The sequence below is a fragment of the Mus pahari genome, chromosome 5, assembly GCF_900095145.1.
Source record: "Mus pahari chromosome 5, PAHARI_EIJ_v1.1, whole genome shotgun sequence".
NCBI lineage: Eukaryota > Metazoa > Chordata > Mammalia > Rodentia > Muridae > Mus > Mus pahari.
In genome coordinates this window covers 41,926,492-41,943,692 of record NC_034594.1, presented here as the reverse complement: position 1 = coordinate 41,943,692, position 17,201 = coordinate 41,926,492, and the positions used below count along the sequence as shown (strand labels likewise).

General features: G+C 46.1%; 1 protein-coding gene across 5 annotated transcripts in view; it reads right to left on the bottom strand.

Moving 5' to 3' along the window:
* Positions 1-14,459: 14,459 nt before the first annotated feature.
* The window catches only part of Nrp2 (neuropilin 2), a 115,615-nt gene continuing 112,873 nt past the window's right edge, over positions 14,460-17,201 (bottom strand). For 4 of the 5 annotated variants that reach the window (XM_021198430.2, XM_021198433.2, XM_021198431.2 and 1 more), the window contains one exon: positions 14,460-15,740. In XM_021198430.2, coding sequence (XP_021054089.1) covers positions 15,436-15,740 — 305 coding nt within the window. In that variant the 3' untranslated portion in view covers positions 14,460-15,435. The remainder of the gene's footprint in view (positions 15,741-17,201) is intronic. The other variant, XM_029538402.1, reaches the window with a different exon arrangement.

The window sequence follows — 17,201 nt, the reverse complement described above, 5'->3', positions numbered from 1 at the left end:
TGTCTTAAAGGTTCTTTTCATATTCTTACATAAAGGACTTTCTTATACTGGATTTACAGCCACCCAGTAGTCCTGGGGGATTTAAAAAGCTCCATTTCTAGGTAGGTTGTGAATTCATTAGAGATTGCAATTCCAACTTTCTACCCTTTGATGTTTCCAAACTTGTGAGAAAGAAAATAAGAGAAATATCACACGGAATCCCCTCTCTGGCTGGATGTCTCTTGTGACCTGCAGTTTAGATGCCCTCTAATACCATCTTGTCCCTTTACCAAGTAACTGACTGGCCACAACCCTATAGCACTCGTCTCCTTCCCCATTGTCCCACACTGTGACACCCCTGTCCTGTCCCTGCCATGCTGGTGTGATGCCATCTGGGTTCCATCAGTCACAGCACATCACTTCTGTCGGCTCCAATCTGGAGGAAAATGCCTCGGGCCAAATGATACAATGGCCACTGGAGACACATTCTGAAATCTCCTCTTCCATTCCTGCTCATTCCTACATTTCTGGATGAATCTGTGGTCATGGCTGAACAATCCTCCGCTTTTCGGAAGATAGTGGGGGCCCTCCTTCCTAAGGGATCTCAGGACTGTTGGACAGTACCAGAGCAGCATTCTGAAACCTGAAACTCATTTTGAAGCAGCCAGAGCTCTGGCTCTGTTACAGCCCCGAGTCCCCGAAGTCCCTCCGGATTGGTGGCTCACTCACTCAGGAACTAGTTCTGTGTATTGGGAATTTATCTGCACTGTAGCATCCTGAACAGAAAGGGTAGAACACATAGTCCACATTCCCTGAGCGGCTAGTGCTGCCGGCCTCAGCATGGGAGTGTGAGCAGACTGTCTTCTTCCTTTGCTGTGTCTTGGATTTGAGTGAATAGATGCAGATCAACACATACTGGCCCCTGACACAGTTGTACAGTAGCAAGCAGTGATGCAGTAAATTTCAGGAAGCTGAGGCATGCCTCCGTTACCCAACCTGACTATCCAATGGTTGGACAGGGTACCCATGACATGTGTGCAGCTCCTGCACACACACACACACACACACACACACACACACACACACACACACACACACGAACAGTGGTGAAGTGAACAGAGAGAAAAGCGACAGCCCTGTTATCTTAGCACCTCTGTTCTTTTGCAGGCTCGAGAAACCACAAACCACTCAATGGCTTACCTTTCCTTGATTCAATCAAGCCATGCCCTTGGCACCTGAAAGGAAGATTAACTAGATGCTAAAAATGCACTTCTCACGTCCAATTTCATTGCCAGGAAAAGCATCCAGGTACCCCAAGAAAACACTGGGGGAAAACAGGCTACAATTCCAATTAAACACCATATTGAGTACTTTGGTCTCAATACACTCTATTTGTTTAGTTTCTAAGAATATTTGATAAGAGAAGTGCTAGGGTGGCAAAAAATTAATTAAAGTAAGAAAGGATGATCTTAAGAGAGAAAGGGAGGGGGAAGCTAAGAATCTGAAGATGGTTTCCCCCCACACCTGTCAGCAATTAATTAATCACTAATTCCTTCATTACTTGCAACTTAAGATTCTCTTTTCCCTGGACAAAACACACACACACACACACACACACACACACACACACCCCAAGGTTATTGTTCTTTTAATTATCTAAGTAACAAATTCTAAAAGACAACCTCGAAAATGTGTTTGGCCAGTGCTAATCTCATTGGAGTATGACTGAGCATTGCTGCTGAAGGTCTTGGGCCTTTGGGATTGGAGAAATCTCTCCCCACTGAAATGCAGAGCACCAGAGTCCATGTGCTCCACATCATTCAGGTGAACACAGCCAGAGCGTCCACAACTATCTAGATGCGGCGGGTGGGAGCAGGGAGGAGAGAAAGCTGTCTGCACAGTCACTCTGGGCTGCTGGCCTGTTTATCATCCATACATCTACTTATTTTTCTATCTTTCTATGTATCTATCCATTTATCTATTTGTCTATTTATCACCTATCTATATCTAATCTATCTATCATCTATCTATCATCATTATCTATCTATAATCTATCATTTATCATCATTACCTATCATTTATCTATTTATATCTATCTAATCTATTTATTATCAATCATCTATGTATCTATCATCTATCTATGTATCTATCTATCATCATCAATGTATCTCCTAATGTAACAATTTATACATTATGTGGATTTTACCACATTTTAAAATTTAGTATAATTATTGTGTGTGTGTGTGTGTGTGTGTGTGTGTGTGTGTGTGTGTATGTCTGTGTGTACTTGGGTACCACAGTGTATGTATGGAAGTCAGAGGACAACTTTCATGGGTCCCAGAGATCAAACTCAGGTGCTCAGCCTTGCCCAGGACACATGTGTATCTGATTAGCTGAGAATGGATGAGCAAAACTCTAACAGTGTGCCCTTTGTCCCAGGGTAGAGACCAAACACGTTGTCTGTCTACACAGTGATGTTCTCCTATTTCACTCTTACCTGTTTGCCCTTCTCTGAGTTAGCAGCTGAGAATCTTAACCAAAGTGATTTATGGCTGTGTTATGTCGGGCCTGGCCTGACACTGATGGAGTCCCTTATCTCCCGCCCGTGTCCTCCCTGATGACAGCCACCCTCTTATGTCTCAGTCAAGAGCATCAGCTCTGTGCTCCTGGGTGAGGCTGGTGGCAGGGGAGAGGGGTTGTCATGGATGCATTCTGACTGTCATTCTCATCTGAGCTGCCACCTGCCTTTGCACAGTTTGACTGGACATTTCAAAACCTGGAAGGAAGATGAGGTTACCAGGAGGCTCAGACCATATCCCAATGCATGCCTTCTGTGACCAGGGCACACAGGCTTGCATTAGCTGCTCAGTCTCCCAGTCCCTGTCAGGAATTGATGGGTGTGGTGACAGCCCACCCTGTGGTCCCCTTCCTCCTGTCCTGTTTCCGTAAACATCAATGTGCTTTCCTCTTCATGGGTGCTGCAGTCACACAGAATCCTGGGTAGAGACGTGAACACAGGGGTGGGGGGTGCTGAGGTACCCCTGAAAAGCTCCTTGGGAGATTAAAAACATGGGGGACCCCAGGAGAATGAAACAGAACTTTGTTTAAGCCTGGTTTTTGAATTGGTCCCAGATGCAGTGACATTTTCTTTTTTGGCTGCTTTGAAAAAGGAAGAGAGGAGAAAACGTAGACGGTGACATTAAAGATGGATGGGACTCAGACAAATTGAACAGCTTTGAAGGCTTCTCCAGTGCTGAGCAGGAGGAGGGCAGGTCTCCACGGTGCGCTTCCGGGAGACGCAGTCTCTCATCCTGAGCCCAGAGAAAGCCGCATAACGAACGAACGAAATGGCAGCTTTCAGGCCAGCCTGCTACCAGGGACGTTTAATATTTAACACTGTCTGGCTGGTGAGTGTGCCCAGCTTGGCTCATCTACTTTGGTTGACATTTGCAGCAGCAGTGTCTGGAGGTGAAAGGTTGGGCACCAGTCAGAGCCTCCTACTGGGTTTCTGGGTCTGCCTGGGAAGCCATCGTTGGGAGTCCTGTCCTTGTCAAGACGCCTCACATCCTGTGCTTGGCTGTACATTCTGCGATAGAGAGCTTCTCCTGTTGGCTTCACTGTGTGTAGGAAGCAACCGGAAGGGGCAGAAAGATGACTCAGGAAGAGTTGTTGACCCACTCATTTTTTTTGTGGGATCTCTTCCTGCCTAACGTAGCTTTTAGCCCCTTATCTTGTTATGTACAGGGTGGAAAGTGGAGAATAGAGACGATAAGCCCAAAACTTGAATGTGCGGCTCCTAGAGGCAAGGATGTGACACTTACTGATTCCTCTGGCCACCCCAGAATGAAGACTCTCTCTCCATCACCTCCGAACTTGGTCCAGACCTGAGCAAAGCCTGGTATATCTCCTCATCTTTGATGTTCAGCACTCCTCAGCTCAGTTTCTGTGCTGGGCCTGCTGAGATGTACATCAATATAGGGAAAAAGCAACCCCCACCCCTCGCCCTGTAGACATACAGCAATGATACTCTGATGTCTGGGCTCATCTTCAGAAAGGTCTGTGCACCCTGCACAGGAAAGCAAGTTGTACATTTAAAAATAAAAAGGCCCCCTCTGCCTGGACCTCGGTATGAGCGCCTGACTTTAGTGGTCATAGCTGGTGCTGGTCAGAGGAAAGACTCTCACGCAGTTATAAGTTATAAGCGTCAGTTGGTGTTGGCTACCAGTGACCCCCTTTCTGATTAGTATAGCTAAATTACCTTCTCTCGCCTTTGGGCTCTGATCCCACAAAGCAACGGAAATTGAAATCGTGGTGAGCCGTAGCAGTGGAGTCCGTACTGGGGAGAGAACCTCAGGGACCTTTCATCTTGTTAATGTAACACGCCCTTCCACGATGGGAGCCAAGAGCCCCCACATAATGAATTTCTCTTCTGGTAATCACTCACCAGAGCATGGTGACCTGTGTATTTTTGCTGTGCTACACATTTTTAGACTTTCACAGTGACTTGTCAGCACCTAGGAAAAATGAGTTGGATATGACCCATCTCTCTGAGAGATGCCCTCCCCAGCTGCCTTTCATCTTGGTGGAGAGAAGGAGTAGGTGGGACCACCTGGAACGGCAATGGGGGCTGTGATGTGACTCCAGGCCCATCTTCCGGGAAGATCGGCACAGGCATGCCAAGCTGGTGGCACTCTTGCTATGTTAAGCCCCAGTATCGGGTCCAAATGGCTCCGCCGTGGCCTCTGTCTTCTGCACCTGTTGTTTCCGGTAGCACAGTGAGCTACACAGGCAGCGTCTTTCTTCTTGAAGGCATGGGTGCAAATGGTGGTGTCATTAGACATCTGGACACCCCATGGGTTCTTACAGACTCTGGGGTGATGGCAGGGCACGAGGCTATCGTCTGAGTCACATGTGTGAGTGTCACCATCTGCAACTGTAATTCTAACCACGTGGTCAAATTGTAAGAAGGGGTTTATAACCAGCTTTGATTGCATTTGTGGATCACGATGCCTAAACAACAGATGGGAAACCAACCAAGATTTCTAATCTCGACCTCTTCACTGAGGGAGTGAGCCTGGCTGAGGGAGGCGCTTGGTGCCTCTCTGTGGTTGTCTATAATTAGGGCAAACACACTCCCCCCCCCCTGTTTTCTGCCCTGGTTTTATACACTCATTCTAATCAGACCACAAACACTATTTTGTTTGTTTGTTTTAATACTTTGGCTCTTGAGTTCTAGGAAAATCTGTGGTAGAAGGGAAGCTTTTGAAACAATATTGCCAGATAAAATATAGACTACCTGGCTACATCTAAATTTCCCCTGAACAAAGATTAGTTGAAACATACCCTGTGTTACAATTTCTGAGACAAGATGCTGAGAAAAAACATGATGGGCTAGCATGGCGGCTCATGGAGCACAGGTATTTGCTGTTTGAGCCTGGCCTCCTAAATTTCATCTCTGGAACCCATGAAAGTCATTCTCTGATTTCCAGCTGCATTGTGCCACACAGGTGTGGGTACATGTGGGCAAGCGTCCGTGCGCGCACGCGCATGCACACGTGCATATGCATGAGAGCACACACACACACACACACACACACACACACACACACACACACACACTATGTGTGCCCACACAGACTATGCACACACAACAATAATAAAAAGACTTAAATGCAGTAAAACTCACATAATGCAATATTTTTACATTACTTTAACCATTTTGAAATATACAACTCATTGGTTTGAAGAACCCTCACAGTATTGTGTAACCACTACCCATTTCCAGAACTTTCTCAGCCAACTCTACACCTCTTAACAGTAAATGCCCATTCCTCTCTCCCTCTTGCCTCTGGAGTTCTCGAACATTGTGCAAGTTGATTCAGAAGCACTTCTTATTATGTCTGACTCATTTACTCAGCACAATATTTTAAAAATCCATTCATGTAATATGTGTCAGGATGTCATTCGTTTTAAAGACTGAATAATATTCCATTATATATGACAGTAATTCTGTTGAATCTTCAACCTGTTTACGGGCGTGTGTGTGTTTATAGCCCTTGGCCTCGGAGAATGGTGCTGTTCAGAACATAACTGCAAGGGCTCTGCTTGGGTCTAAACTTTAGATGATTTAGGGGATATAGAGCTGACAGTAGAGCTGTTGAATCATGTGATGACTCTTTTTAACATACTGAGGGACTGCTGTACTGTTTTCCTTATTGGCTGCATGGGCCACTTAAAAATTTTAAGTTAAAATGTAACTATACCATTAAACCCCTCCCTTTGCTTCTTCCTACCCCTCCCACGTCCTCTCCTCAAAGTCCCTCTCAAATTCATTATTGCCTCTTATTTAACTGTTGTTGATACAAGCACTTACACCACCTGCCCATTTGGTGCCAGCGTGTATACGTGCCTACGGTTGACCACTTGGTATTGGATAGCCAACCAAGGGGCTTATCCCTAGAGAAGTCCAATTCTCTCAGCAGTTGTTAATTGCTTGAGGTAGTCATCTAGGCTGGGGTTCTACAGGCTTTCCCCCACCTACCTGGGGTTGTCAACTAGTGCTGGACTTGGTAAGGTCTTGGTTAGGCAGCCATGATGTTGAGATTTCATGGGTATAGCATCCCTGTCACAGAACGAAAAATCTCACAGCACTTTTCCTGGTCCTCTGGCTCTTACGATCTCTCCAGCTCCTCATCCTTGATCTTCCCTGAGCCTTAGGTAATAGGGGTGTATTGGAGATGTATCAACTGGGGCTGGGCACCCCATGGTTGTTTTTTTTTTTTTTTCTGCACTTTGACTGGTAGTGGTTTTCTGTAATTGTCTGCTTCTGTAGCACAAAGAACTTTGTTTGATGAGGGGTAAGATCTACATTTGTCTACATGTAGTGACTAGGTCCCTGGTAGGCAGCAGGCCTGGGCCACAGGCCATTTTTATTGGCTAACTCTGGCAACATTTCAGCTATTGCAACAGAATTTTAATTTGAATATTTTACTTAACCTAAAATACCATGGTTAAAGAGAAACCAGTAGAGTTTACCTCCTGGCAGGGGCTTGTGGACATCACCTGTCCAGACTCTCGGCGGGCTCTCTACAGCATCCGTGACGCTTTCTCCTCTCTGGCTTCTACAGCACAGACACCCACACATCCCTGGAAGTTAGAGATCAGAGTTCACGCAGCCCAAATCCCAGCTTACAGACCAGCAAGCCAAGCCAAGCCGAGTAAGCCACAGCTTCCCAGGGTTACAGAACGAGAGGCAGAACTGAATCTTGAACCCTAGTCTCTGAAGATCCCAACAGCAGTGTTTCCTTTTTTTTTTTTAACCCTCTCAACAGGTCTAAGTTCAAGGAAAGCAGAGGACTGGGAACTTCAAAAACCTTAGGCGAGGTCTTTGAACTCCCACGGGGTTTTAAACACAGTTGGCTCCAAAGACAGGCAGGAATTCTCAAAGAGGGGGTGAGGAGAGGAGGGCAGGGAGAGGGGAAGAGGAAGAGATAAGCAAGCCCCGGTGGTCAAGCTGAACTGCCAGGGTAATAGTGCTGACGTCTGCCCACCAGCACACCTAGTCAGCAAGACAGAGCATGCAGGGAAATGCTGTATTTTGGTTCAAGGCAGAAGTAGTCAAGGGCTTCTTTGGGAGATTTATTGGTGGATCTCTGCTCCAAACCGCTGCAACCTGGCTGTGCAGACATCTCTGGGAGACAGGCAGAACTGCATTGCCAGGAGAGGCTGAGCCTGGGATTGGAGGTAGGTCCATGGTCCAATGCTGGTGCAGTGAGCGACGAGTTTGGTGAAGGACTACCAAGGGCCACTCACCAGATTCTCACATCTCCAGTGCCTGACCCCAGGACTTTACTTTCTCCAGGGACTGAGGCCTTTCTGTAGAGGCTGGGGCTCCTGTGTGGGCAATGGGATCAGACAGGACCAGAGTCTGGGCTTGTCTGCTCCAGTCCTGCCCTGTGGGTTTTCCACTGAAAGCAAAATGGGCTGCACTGATGTCCCAGGGTGCTGGAAGAAGGGGTGAGGAATGACTCAGGCCCTTGTTTCTTTAGCAAAGGAGACTATCTTTGGTTTGTTTGCGACTTGGTGCAGCCCTCAAAAACCTGTGAGGACAGGAAGACTGCCCCTCCACGTGGGAACATGCTCACAGACACTCAAGCGCGTGCGCGCGCACACACACATGAGCTCCAGGTTTGTTCCCTGCCAGGGAAGGGAAAGGAAGCAGGTGTCTTTTTTTTTTTTTTTTTTTGGCTAAGCTGCAGAAACAATTTGGATCATGGCTCCCTCTGAGATTTCTTGCTGGGGTCTCCAGGGAGGACTTGGAAGGAATATCCTTCCTCCAACAGCCTCTTCTCATGGTCACAGAGAAAGCCCTGGAATAGGGAGGACTAGCCTAGTACACTGGGGTGGGATCCACAGGAGATGTTTAGGAGTATCGAGAAGAGGGAATCTGGGGCCAAGCTTGGCCTTTGCCTCCACTCTTAGGACCCTGCCTGATTAGCTCTTGGTGGGAATGGGCATTGAAGTGACTGTGAGTCCCTTGGCAAGGCAGCAGCATAGATGCTCACAGCAGGTAGCAGCTCTGAATTCTTCCCCCTGTTCCTGACTCCACCTCATGCGCTCGCCCCAAAAAGGCATTTGTTTTTGAAGGGATTCTGATTAGCTGGGCCAGGAGTTAGAGCCTAAAGCCTGTGAGAATGGGACCAGGGTCAGGCCACTGCTGTTTCTAGGTCCCCTCCCACACTCCGTCTCCACCATCAGTGCGGTAGGAAAGAGACAGCCTCAGCGTCCAGATGGGTCCTGTTCCCTGAAGCATAGGCCTGTTCCAACTGCATTTTACTGGCCTGCCTCCTCTGTGGATCTCATAAACATTTCCAGAAGGATATAGATAAGAAAAAAAAAAAAGTTCTTCTGTAAACACTAGAGGGCTAGCAACCAGGAGATGTTATTAGTTTATTAAGATTTTAAAAATACCCAAAGCTCGACTAAAGGAAGAGAGAGATGTGTTTACATTTTACTCTCTGTTCCTGTTACAGGGGTCAGTAACTTGATGGAAGGCCCAGGTCTCAGAAGGCTTGTGAAGTCCGTGAGATCACAGGAGGGGCAAAGAGAGAAGCTGCAGATTTGACTGTGGTGACCTTCCAAGGCCTGGGAGTGAGAGGGTGACTGCTCCTTCTGAAGATGAAGGGAAGCTCCGGACTCATTCAGATAAGGCAGGGTCTCCTCACTCCGACCCTCGGGCTCCAGTGTGATCTATGCCCCCTGGAATCAAACTCTTAATTGACTGCTTTGTGTCCTGGGAAGGCGTTGACCTCTTTTCCCTCAGAAGGATCTGAGCAGCCGTCTCTGAGGCATTTTTTTTTCCCTTAGCTCCTCCTCCTCCCTCGAGGAGTTAGCATAAACAGCATCATTTTGGAGGCCTTCCTTGATGACTTAGAGACAGGAATCCTGGTGATTCCTGTTAGAGGCACCTGCTAATGGCCAGCACTGCATTTCCCATAAGCAGTCCTGATTCTGTGTGCGGTGTGTGTTTGGCTGTTTGGTTTTTTTTTTTTTTTTTTACCCCCACTGGAGTGTTAAAAAGTCAGGAAGTGTTCAAAAACATTTCTTAAATAAAACAATCTGATCAAATTTCCTCTTTGGAGTGAGTGTGTGTGTGTGTGTGTGTGTGTGTGTGTGTGTGTGTAAAGCACTAGGATGAGGCAAGAGAAGCTCTGGTTTACAGCTTCCTCTGGAGAGGGTCACTTGCTCTACCTGGCTTTGCTTGGAGAACCATCCTCTGTGGGAACAGTACTGCCTTGGAGTGTATCTGGCTTCCTTTTGCCTTCATTGTCTGGGTCGTATTGAATCCCTTTGTGAGGCCAGGTGTTATAAGATAATCAAAGAAACGTAATATCTACCTCATGAGACATAGAGAGGTACGGACAATGCAATAGCTGATGGGACAGCCCTGGAAAAGTGTCGAGACCGGTTTCCATGACTCCACAGTGGACCATGCTAACCTACAGAGGTGTACAGCCAGGTCATGTGGGTTTCCCACACGGAATATCCCCATGGGCACATTCTGATCGTGCCTGCATCTAACAATAGATGAAGGATACAGGGATTAGAAGCCTAAGAAGCACAAGGACTGTATCAAGGCTTAAACAACATGGTGATGTCCAGAATGGCCTAGTTAACACAGCAGCTGCTGAATATCTGGGGGAACAACAAGTAAATCAATAACCATGATCGTTATGTAACCAGTTCCGATGAGAAGTCATGTGTGTGATGCTATATAAATGTTCTCGGGATGAAGAGTGTGTACTCTCATCCAGAATGGATAAAGCACGGCATTGCATCTGCCCCTGGGTCTAAGCCTCTCCTGTAATCTCCCAACTTCTCACAACCCTCCATCTCTTGACCCAGGACATCCATTTCCTTTAGACTTGTGGTAGGTTTGGTTGGTTGGCTGGTTTGCCAAGTGTTGGTACTTTATTCCCTTTTTGGCCAAATCATATTCCATTGTATGAGTATTTTTATTTATTCAATTGAATATCAGGATTTTATTCCCTCTTTAAGGGTTTGTCTTTATTATTTGTTTATGTGTATGTGGAGATGTTTCTGTGTGCTCATGTGTGCAGGTGCCCGAGGATGCCAGAAGAGGGCGCCGAATCCACAGGGAAGAATAAACCCCTCATCAAAGAAACTACCTATTGCAACTGATGGAGACCATTACAGAAAACCACAACCAATCAAAATGTAGAGCTGTGGAGTTCAGTCAGAGACATATCTATAAAACACTCCTGTACCTAAAGATCAGGGAATATTGTGGAAGACGTGGCAGAAAGATTCTAAGAGCCAGAGAATCAGGAGAGTTTGCTGTGAGATTGTATCTCCTAGAAATATCAGCAGCTACACCCATACACTCTCAGCAACATGACTCCCTAAAAATGTTCTGTAGAGGACAACACCAATACACATGCTTAGTGTGGTTGGGGGAAAGACCACACAGTCTAAACCTTACACAGAGAACTGCAGGTTACTAAGGGATGCTGAGAACAGGAGAAATAATCTTCCTCAGGGAAGAGCATGCCGATTGGTTATCCAGTACCAAATAGCCCTAAAAACACTCACACAAGTAACGTTGTACAGACAGAGCCGGTTATATTAGGAATATATATGTATGTACACATATGTATGTAACAACAGTTAATAAAAAAGGGACTATAAATTTAAAAGAGAGCATAGAGGAAAGGGAAGGGGGAAATGATGTAACTTTAATTTCAAAACTAAAAGAAATAATTGAAAAATAAAAACTAAATGAAAACACAACTCATAGAATGGAAGAAAACATTTGGAACTCATATATTGAATTAGAGAATAATACCCAGACGGGAGACCAGTGGTTCCTAAAACAGAAAGAGCAACGGGATCCCCTGGTGGGATTCTGAAATACAGACCGCCTAGGCGTTCCCAGAGCTTCTGATTCATTAGATCCGGGATAGGACCCAAAGTATGCATCTCAAGTAAGTGGCAATTGATGCCAGTGCTGCTGGCCCAGGGCCATGCCTGGAGATCTTGCCTTGAGATCCTCAGAAAGGTTGAGAATCAAGTCAGAGAGGAAAGGGAGCCGCAAGGACTCTGAGATGGCAGGGACAAGAAAGGAAGGGTAGTAGGAGGGACCAAGGCTCCCAAAGTCTACTGGGTGAGACCTACAGTTAGTTAGGCGTCTCACCTGGCTCGATGAGCCATTGTTGACTTCAGAATATCTTCATTTTATAAAATGCCAACAAGTTGTACAACCTCCTAACTCCAGTGTCAAGTCATATTGCCCTAAAAGAATGACCAACCATTTGAGTTCATTCACAATTAAGGGTGTTGGTATGCTCCCCAAATTCGCATATTGAGAATCCAACTTCCTCTGAGATGGTATTAGGAGGTTGTGGCATCTTAGTTAGGTTTAGACTAGGTTGCAAGGATGAGGCTAATACTGTTAGAAGAAGAAACAGACAAACATTCTGATTCATTAGATCCCGGATAGGACCCAAAGTATGCATCTCAAGTAAGTGGCAACTGATGCCAGTGCTGCTGGCCCAGGAACTCAGTAAGGAAAAGCCATATGGTTCATGAAGGGACGGTAGATGTCTACAAATTAGTAAGACTCTAAATGTGCTGGTAGTTGCTTGAACTTGATCTCAGTCTCCAGCACTAAGCATTAAATGGTTGAGTCTAAGTCACCTGACATACAGCATCCTGTTATAGCTGTCCAAGATGACTAACTTGAAGTATTTTCCAGGACACAAAACCTTGAGTGGTAAAATCCAGAAAAGTCTCCAGCACACAGGACGATCTGGTCACTCAAGTCCTGGCTCTCTCTGTCCTCAAGAAAAACAATGTAGGAAAAATAGTTCTGGTATAATGTTTATTTAAATAGTAATCTTAAAAAGGCTTTATACAAATCATATAAACACAGTCTGACATTGTTTTATTTTTTTACATTGAAGAATCACAGTAAAAGCTCTCGAGTTCCCGTGATCTGGCTCAGCCAGCGAATGGCCAAATACCTTTAACCGCACACCCTGGAAAAGCTTAATTCCCCTTGTTTTCTGGTCATTCATGCTCATTCCTTGGACCCTCATCCCTGTCGACTCCCCATTCCCGCAAGAGAGAGCAAGCAACCCTGTGGCCCTGTGGACCGGTTAGTCCGGGAGAGCGTGGAGGTAATGTGTCATTCAGTACAAGGCAAAAAAAGGAGATCAATACTGTGAATCAGATTTCCCAAAGGGAACAATTCAAGGAGATGGGGTGGCTAGCCTACCTGCAGATAGAGATAACAGATGCGCCAAGGTGTCCCCTGGCTAAGTTAGAATCAGACCCAGCTGTCTTTCTTTACATCTTACAACAGACCAGCCTCCAGCCTTGGTGAGGTATTCTACATGTAGCCCTGGGGACCCTGCTTCTTTTCGGCCCTCAGGACCCACCCAGAGCCTCAAATCAGCCGGAGTGAAGTGGATGCAGGACTTGTAGGGGGATGCAGGTTGGGTTGCACATAACTTTAGACAGGGCTGGTCTTTTTTTGGGGGGGGGGGTTATGGTAAATGGTCCACTGGGCATGTGAGGGCAGGACCCCCAGGGTGGGCACTTCTCTCCTCCTTAGAAACCTCCAGCTTTCTGAATCCTATCTGTATGGGAGGGTGAAGTGGAGGGTGAGCTAAATACCAGCCTTCTTCTACTGCATGCCCAGGTCAGAGGGCTCCTAACGCTATGCCCCCTGGGCTAGACAAATGAACTTTTCACCTCTACCACTGTGCCAACGAGTGCCAAGATCAGCAGTTACACTCAGGCTCTAGGTCAAAATCACAACACCAGCACCGAGTCCCACGTTACCACTCACATACACAGTAGATACAGAGAACTCAAGGGTGCGACACACACACACACACACACACACACACACACACACACACACACGGGAATAAATAGATGTCGGTATGACTGTTCCCCCTCTTCATACAAAACACTGAACTAGGGTTTTCATAAGTTAACATTTAAAGGGACCACAGCCAGTCCCGTTCACCCTCCCCCTATTGCCTGGGTACAAGACAAATGAAATTGTGGGTGATCACAGCAGCAAAAAAAAAAACAAAAACAAAAACAAACAAAACAAACAAACAAAAAAAACGGTCAGACAGTTTACCACTGATATGCAACAGTCTGGACATACTGGTGGGGCTTAGAATGTATTTCTAGGGCACAGACAATCTTTAGGCATTAACGCAAAGTCAAGATTTGGATCTTGTTGAGGACAATCTTATCCTTCACACAATTTCATTCTCTTCCTGATGCCTCCCTTTCTGGAGTCATCTAGGGCTCTGAGTTTTTTCCCCCGGGTAGCCAGACTCAGTCCACTGTGGGTCAGCAGCGGGTAGGGGGGCTGGGAATGGAGTCACTGGGGCGAGAGAAGCAGGAGGAGGAATGCCTTAACTTGTGAGACGACAGTGGTGATCCCTACCTAGAGGAAATTACATCTTTCTTCATTGTTTTCAAGGCACTTAATAAAAAACACATGAACTGCTCTGTGTGTGTGTGTGTGTATGTGTGTGTGTGTGTGTATACATGGCACATATGTGTATGAATAAGAACTCAGGTCTCCTGAGGTTGAAGCTGTGTGTGAACTGCTCCATCCATAGAACTTACCGACTTGGAGGTAGAAGTGCATGTCCTTGCACTTACATCCCTGTAAGGATGTAGCCTCCCACAAGAAATCAATGTTCTTAACGTATCAAGGAGACTCGTTCAACAAAATGTCTCTATCCACACTGGTCATTATTCCCAATACAGGCTGCGTTTCTCTCTCTTCCTTTGCTATTCTTTCCCTCTGCTCTGAGACTAAAGAAAAGAGACTGCAAAATCTTCCCCTTCCTCCTCCCTCTCCCCCATGTGTATGTGTGTGTGTGTGTGTGTGTGCGCACATGAGCTGCATATGAGCATGCTGTGTGCATGTGAATATATGTATACATTGTAGAAGAACAAGTAGGAGGGAAAAGAAAAGGCAAAGCCACCAACTGAGGCCCTACAAGGGACACCCCACAGCCACAAACTCTGGGTCTAGATTAAGGAATGGCACCCAGTCATCAAAGCATTTTAAGGCTTGTCTGTGTCTAACCATAGAGGTGTGTCTATGGATTCTGGCGTATGAAGTTTCTGTTATGTTTTACTTTAAATCTTATATAAGAAAGAATTGTTCAAGCTGACCCTAAAATGGCAATCTTCCCCTGGATTAAAAAAAGCTAAAGGCAATAACATCCTACTTCAATATGCTAGGACCGGAAACGGCAGCTCCTACCGGAAACGGCAGCTCCTAGGGTTGGCTGGCGGAACCTGAACACACCCCAGCAAGTCTCTTGAGTTGGGAGACTATCTGAGGGTGAGCTAAGCTGGGTGGCTTTTGTTTCTTAAGTTCCATTTCTCAGGACGGAAGGGCTGAAAATCCCCTTTGCTTTTCAAGTGTTGACTTAGAAAGAGATGTGGAGAACAAGGCTGATCTCTCCACTTTCTGCGCCGGAGAAGCCATCCTCTTCTACCTTTTTGAGTTGCTCACAGACCAAAAAAATAAAATAAAATAAAATATAACAATAGCAATCGTAATCATAACAAACCCACAAAGGAAACAGAACTGTGACTCCAAAGAGATGCGCTCCTGTCTGTGTCCCGGCAGAGAACACGGGCCCGGTTCCTGCATTGACTTGACCACCACAGTCCTGGGTGGGCAATGATCACCTTCACGGCTGCATCTCCCTTTCTCCCTAGACTGGCCTGTCTGTCCTGTCCATACCTTCAGTATTCTGGAACAGGTTGATCCAGATTATGGCATTCAGTTTCCAAAGGGGAAAAAAACAAACAAACAAAACAAAACTGTAATCTTCGCTAGCCCCTCTCACTGGAACGAAACGCCAGAAGCGATCCAGACACAACCGGTCACGCCTCCGAGCAGCACTTCTGGTGATTGATCTTGACCTTGTGCTTGAGGCCATCGTAGAGCTCAAAGTTGTAGTTCTCCAGTGTGGTGCAGCTCCTCGGACTCAGACCGGAATAGGAGCAGGTGCAGTAGAGGAGGAGGCCCGCACAGGTGGCCCCCAGCAGGACCCCCAGCGAGCTCATGGCGATGATGGTGATCAGAATGGGGTCCAGGGTGTACAGCCAGCTCTTTTCTTTGCCAGATGAGGAGCCACCAGCCCCTGAGGTAGAGGAAGAAGAGTTGCTCCAGTCTCCTTCATACTCATCTACGACACAAAATACACAAGAGTGTAGGCATGGAGGCACCCCAGTCCCAAGTCACTTTAGGGCTTAGCAGTAAACAGCAGGCACTTGGGAACCTTGCTATATCCTAGCTGTGCCATTTGAAGCATGTAACCCAAGCCCTTCTCTGACTCCAGTTTTTTTACTGTAAAGTGAAGATGGCAGTAAAACGGCCTCCCTGGGTTATTAGGAGGCTTAAGTGAATTAATAATTGTCAAGTGCTTGCAGCCTGGCACAGAATAATTGCTCTCTCTGTGGCTCTGGCTCTGGCTCTGGCTCTGGCTCTGGCTCTGGCTCTGGCTCTGNCTNTGGCTCTNNCTNTNNCTCTCTCTCTCTCTCTCTCTCTCTCTNTNTNTNTNTNTATATATATATATATATATATATATATATATATATATGATATATAGTATATTATATTACATAAATTATATATGTTAGATAAAATATATATTATATATATATATATATATATATATATTACATGTATTATATCATTTTATTTATTTATAAAGGGTATCCCAGGCTGGCCTTGAACTTGCCTCTACTTCATGAGTAGAGGAACTATAGACATGTACCACCATATCCAGTTTTATGTAGTATTATGGATCAAACTCAGGGCTCAGTATTTGCTACCCAAGCACTTTGCCAACTGAGCTACAGCTCCAGCCTCTACAGATAAGATCTTTAAGGACTGGTGATATAGTTGGTGATAGAGTACCTGCCCAAAATGCATGGGGTCCTAAATTCAATTTCCTGTACCACAAGATAGGTAGGCAGGTAGGTAGGTAGGTAGGTTGGTAGGTTGGTAGGTTGGTAGGTAGGTAGATGGAGAGAGAGAGAGAGGGAGAGAGAGATCTGAGACTTAAGTAAGTTGACTTGCATTATATAAGTTCAGATTTGTCATTGTTTTGTTGGTTTCTGCTGGGGACGATCAAACCCAGAACCTTATGCATGCTAAGCAGGTGTATCACCACTCTGCTGAACCTCCAACCCTCAGGCTTTAACAGACTCCTTGGGGTTACTTTGCAATGCACAGGATGGCCATGTGTCTCGGGCACACTTCTTTGTTTGCCTTCCCATTCCTCATTTCTAATGGCTTCAAGTTAAATCGAAGGACTGGCTGAGACTGTTTTCATGTCATGAGCTTCTGTACTTAGCATTCCTGGCTATATGCATAGCAGATCTCCTTTCTGACCCTCAGACCTCCCCTGACATGTATACTTTATTGATACAGGTTCAGTTGGCCTCCACTGTTCTTGTTTAAGTTCAAACCCTTTGCTGGGTATCAGGAAGAGGCCATTAGGCAGAGCCCTAACCCCAATCTGACTGGTACCCTCATGGAAAGGGGGAATATAGACATGAGCAAACACGGAAATGTTCATGCACCAGCCAGGGAGAGGGAGGGGGGAGAGGTAGGGAGGGAGAGAGGGAGGGAAGGAGAGGGA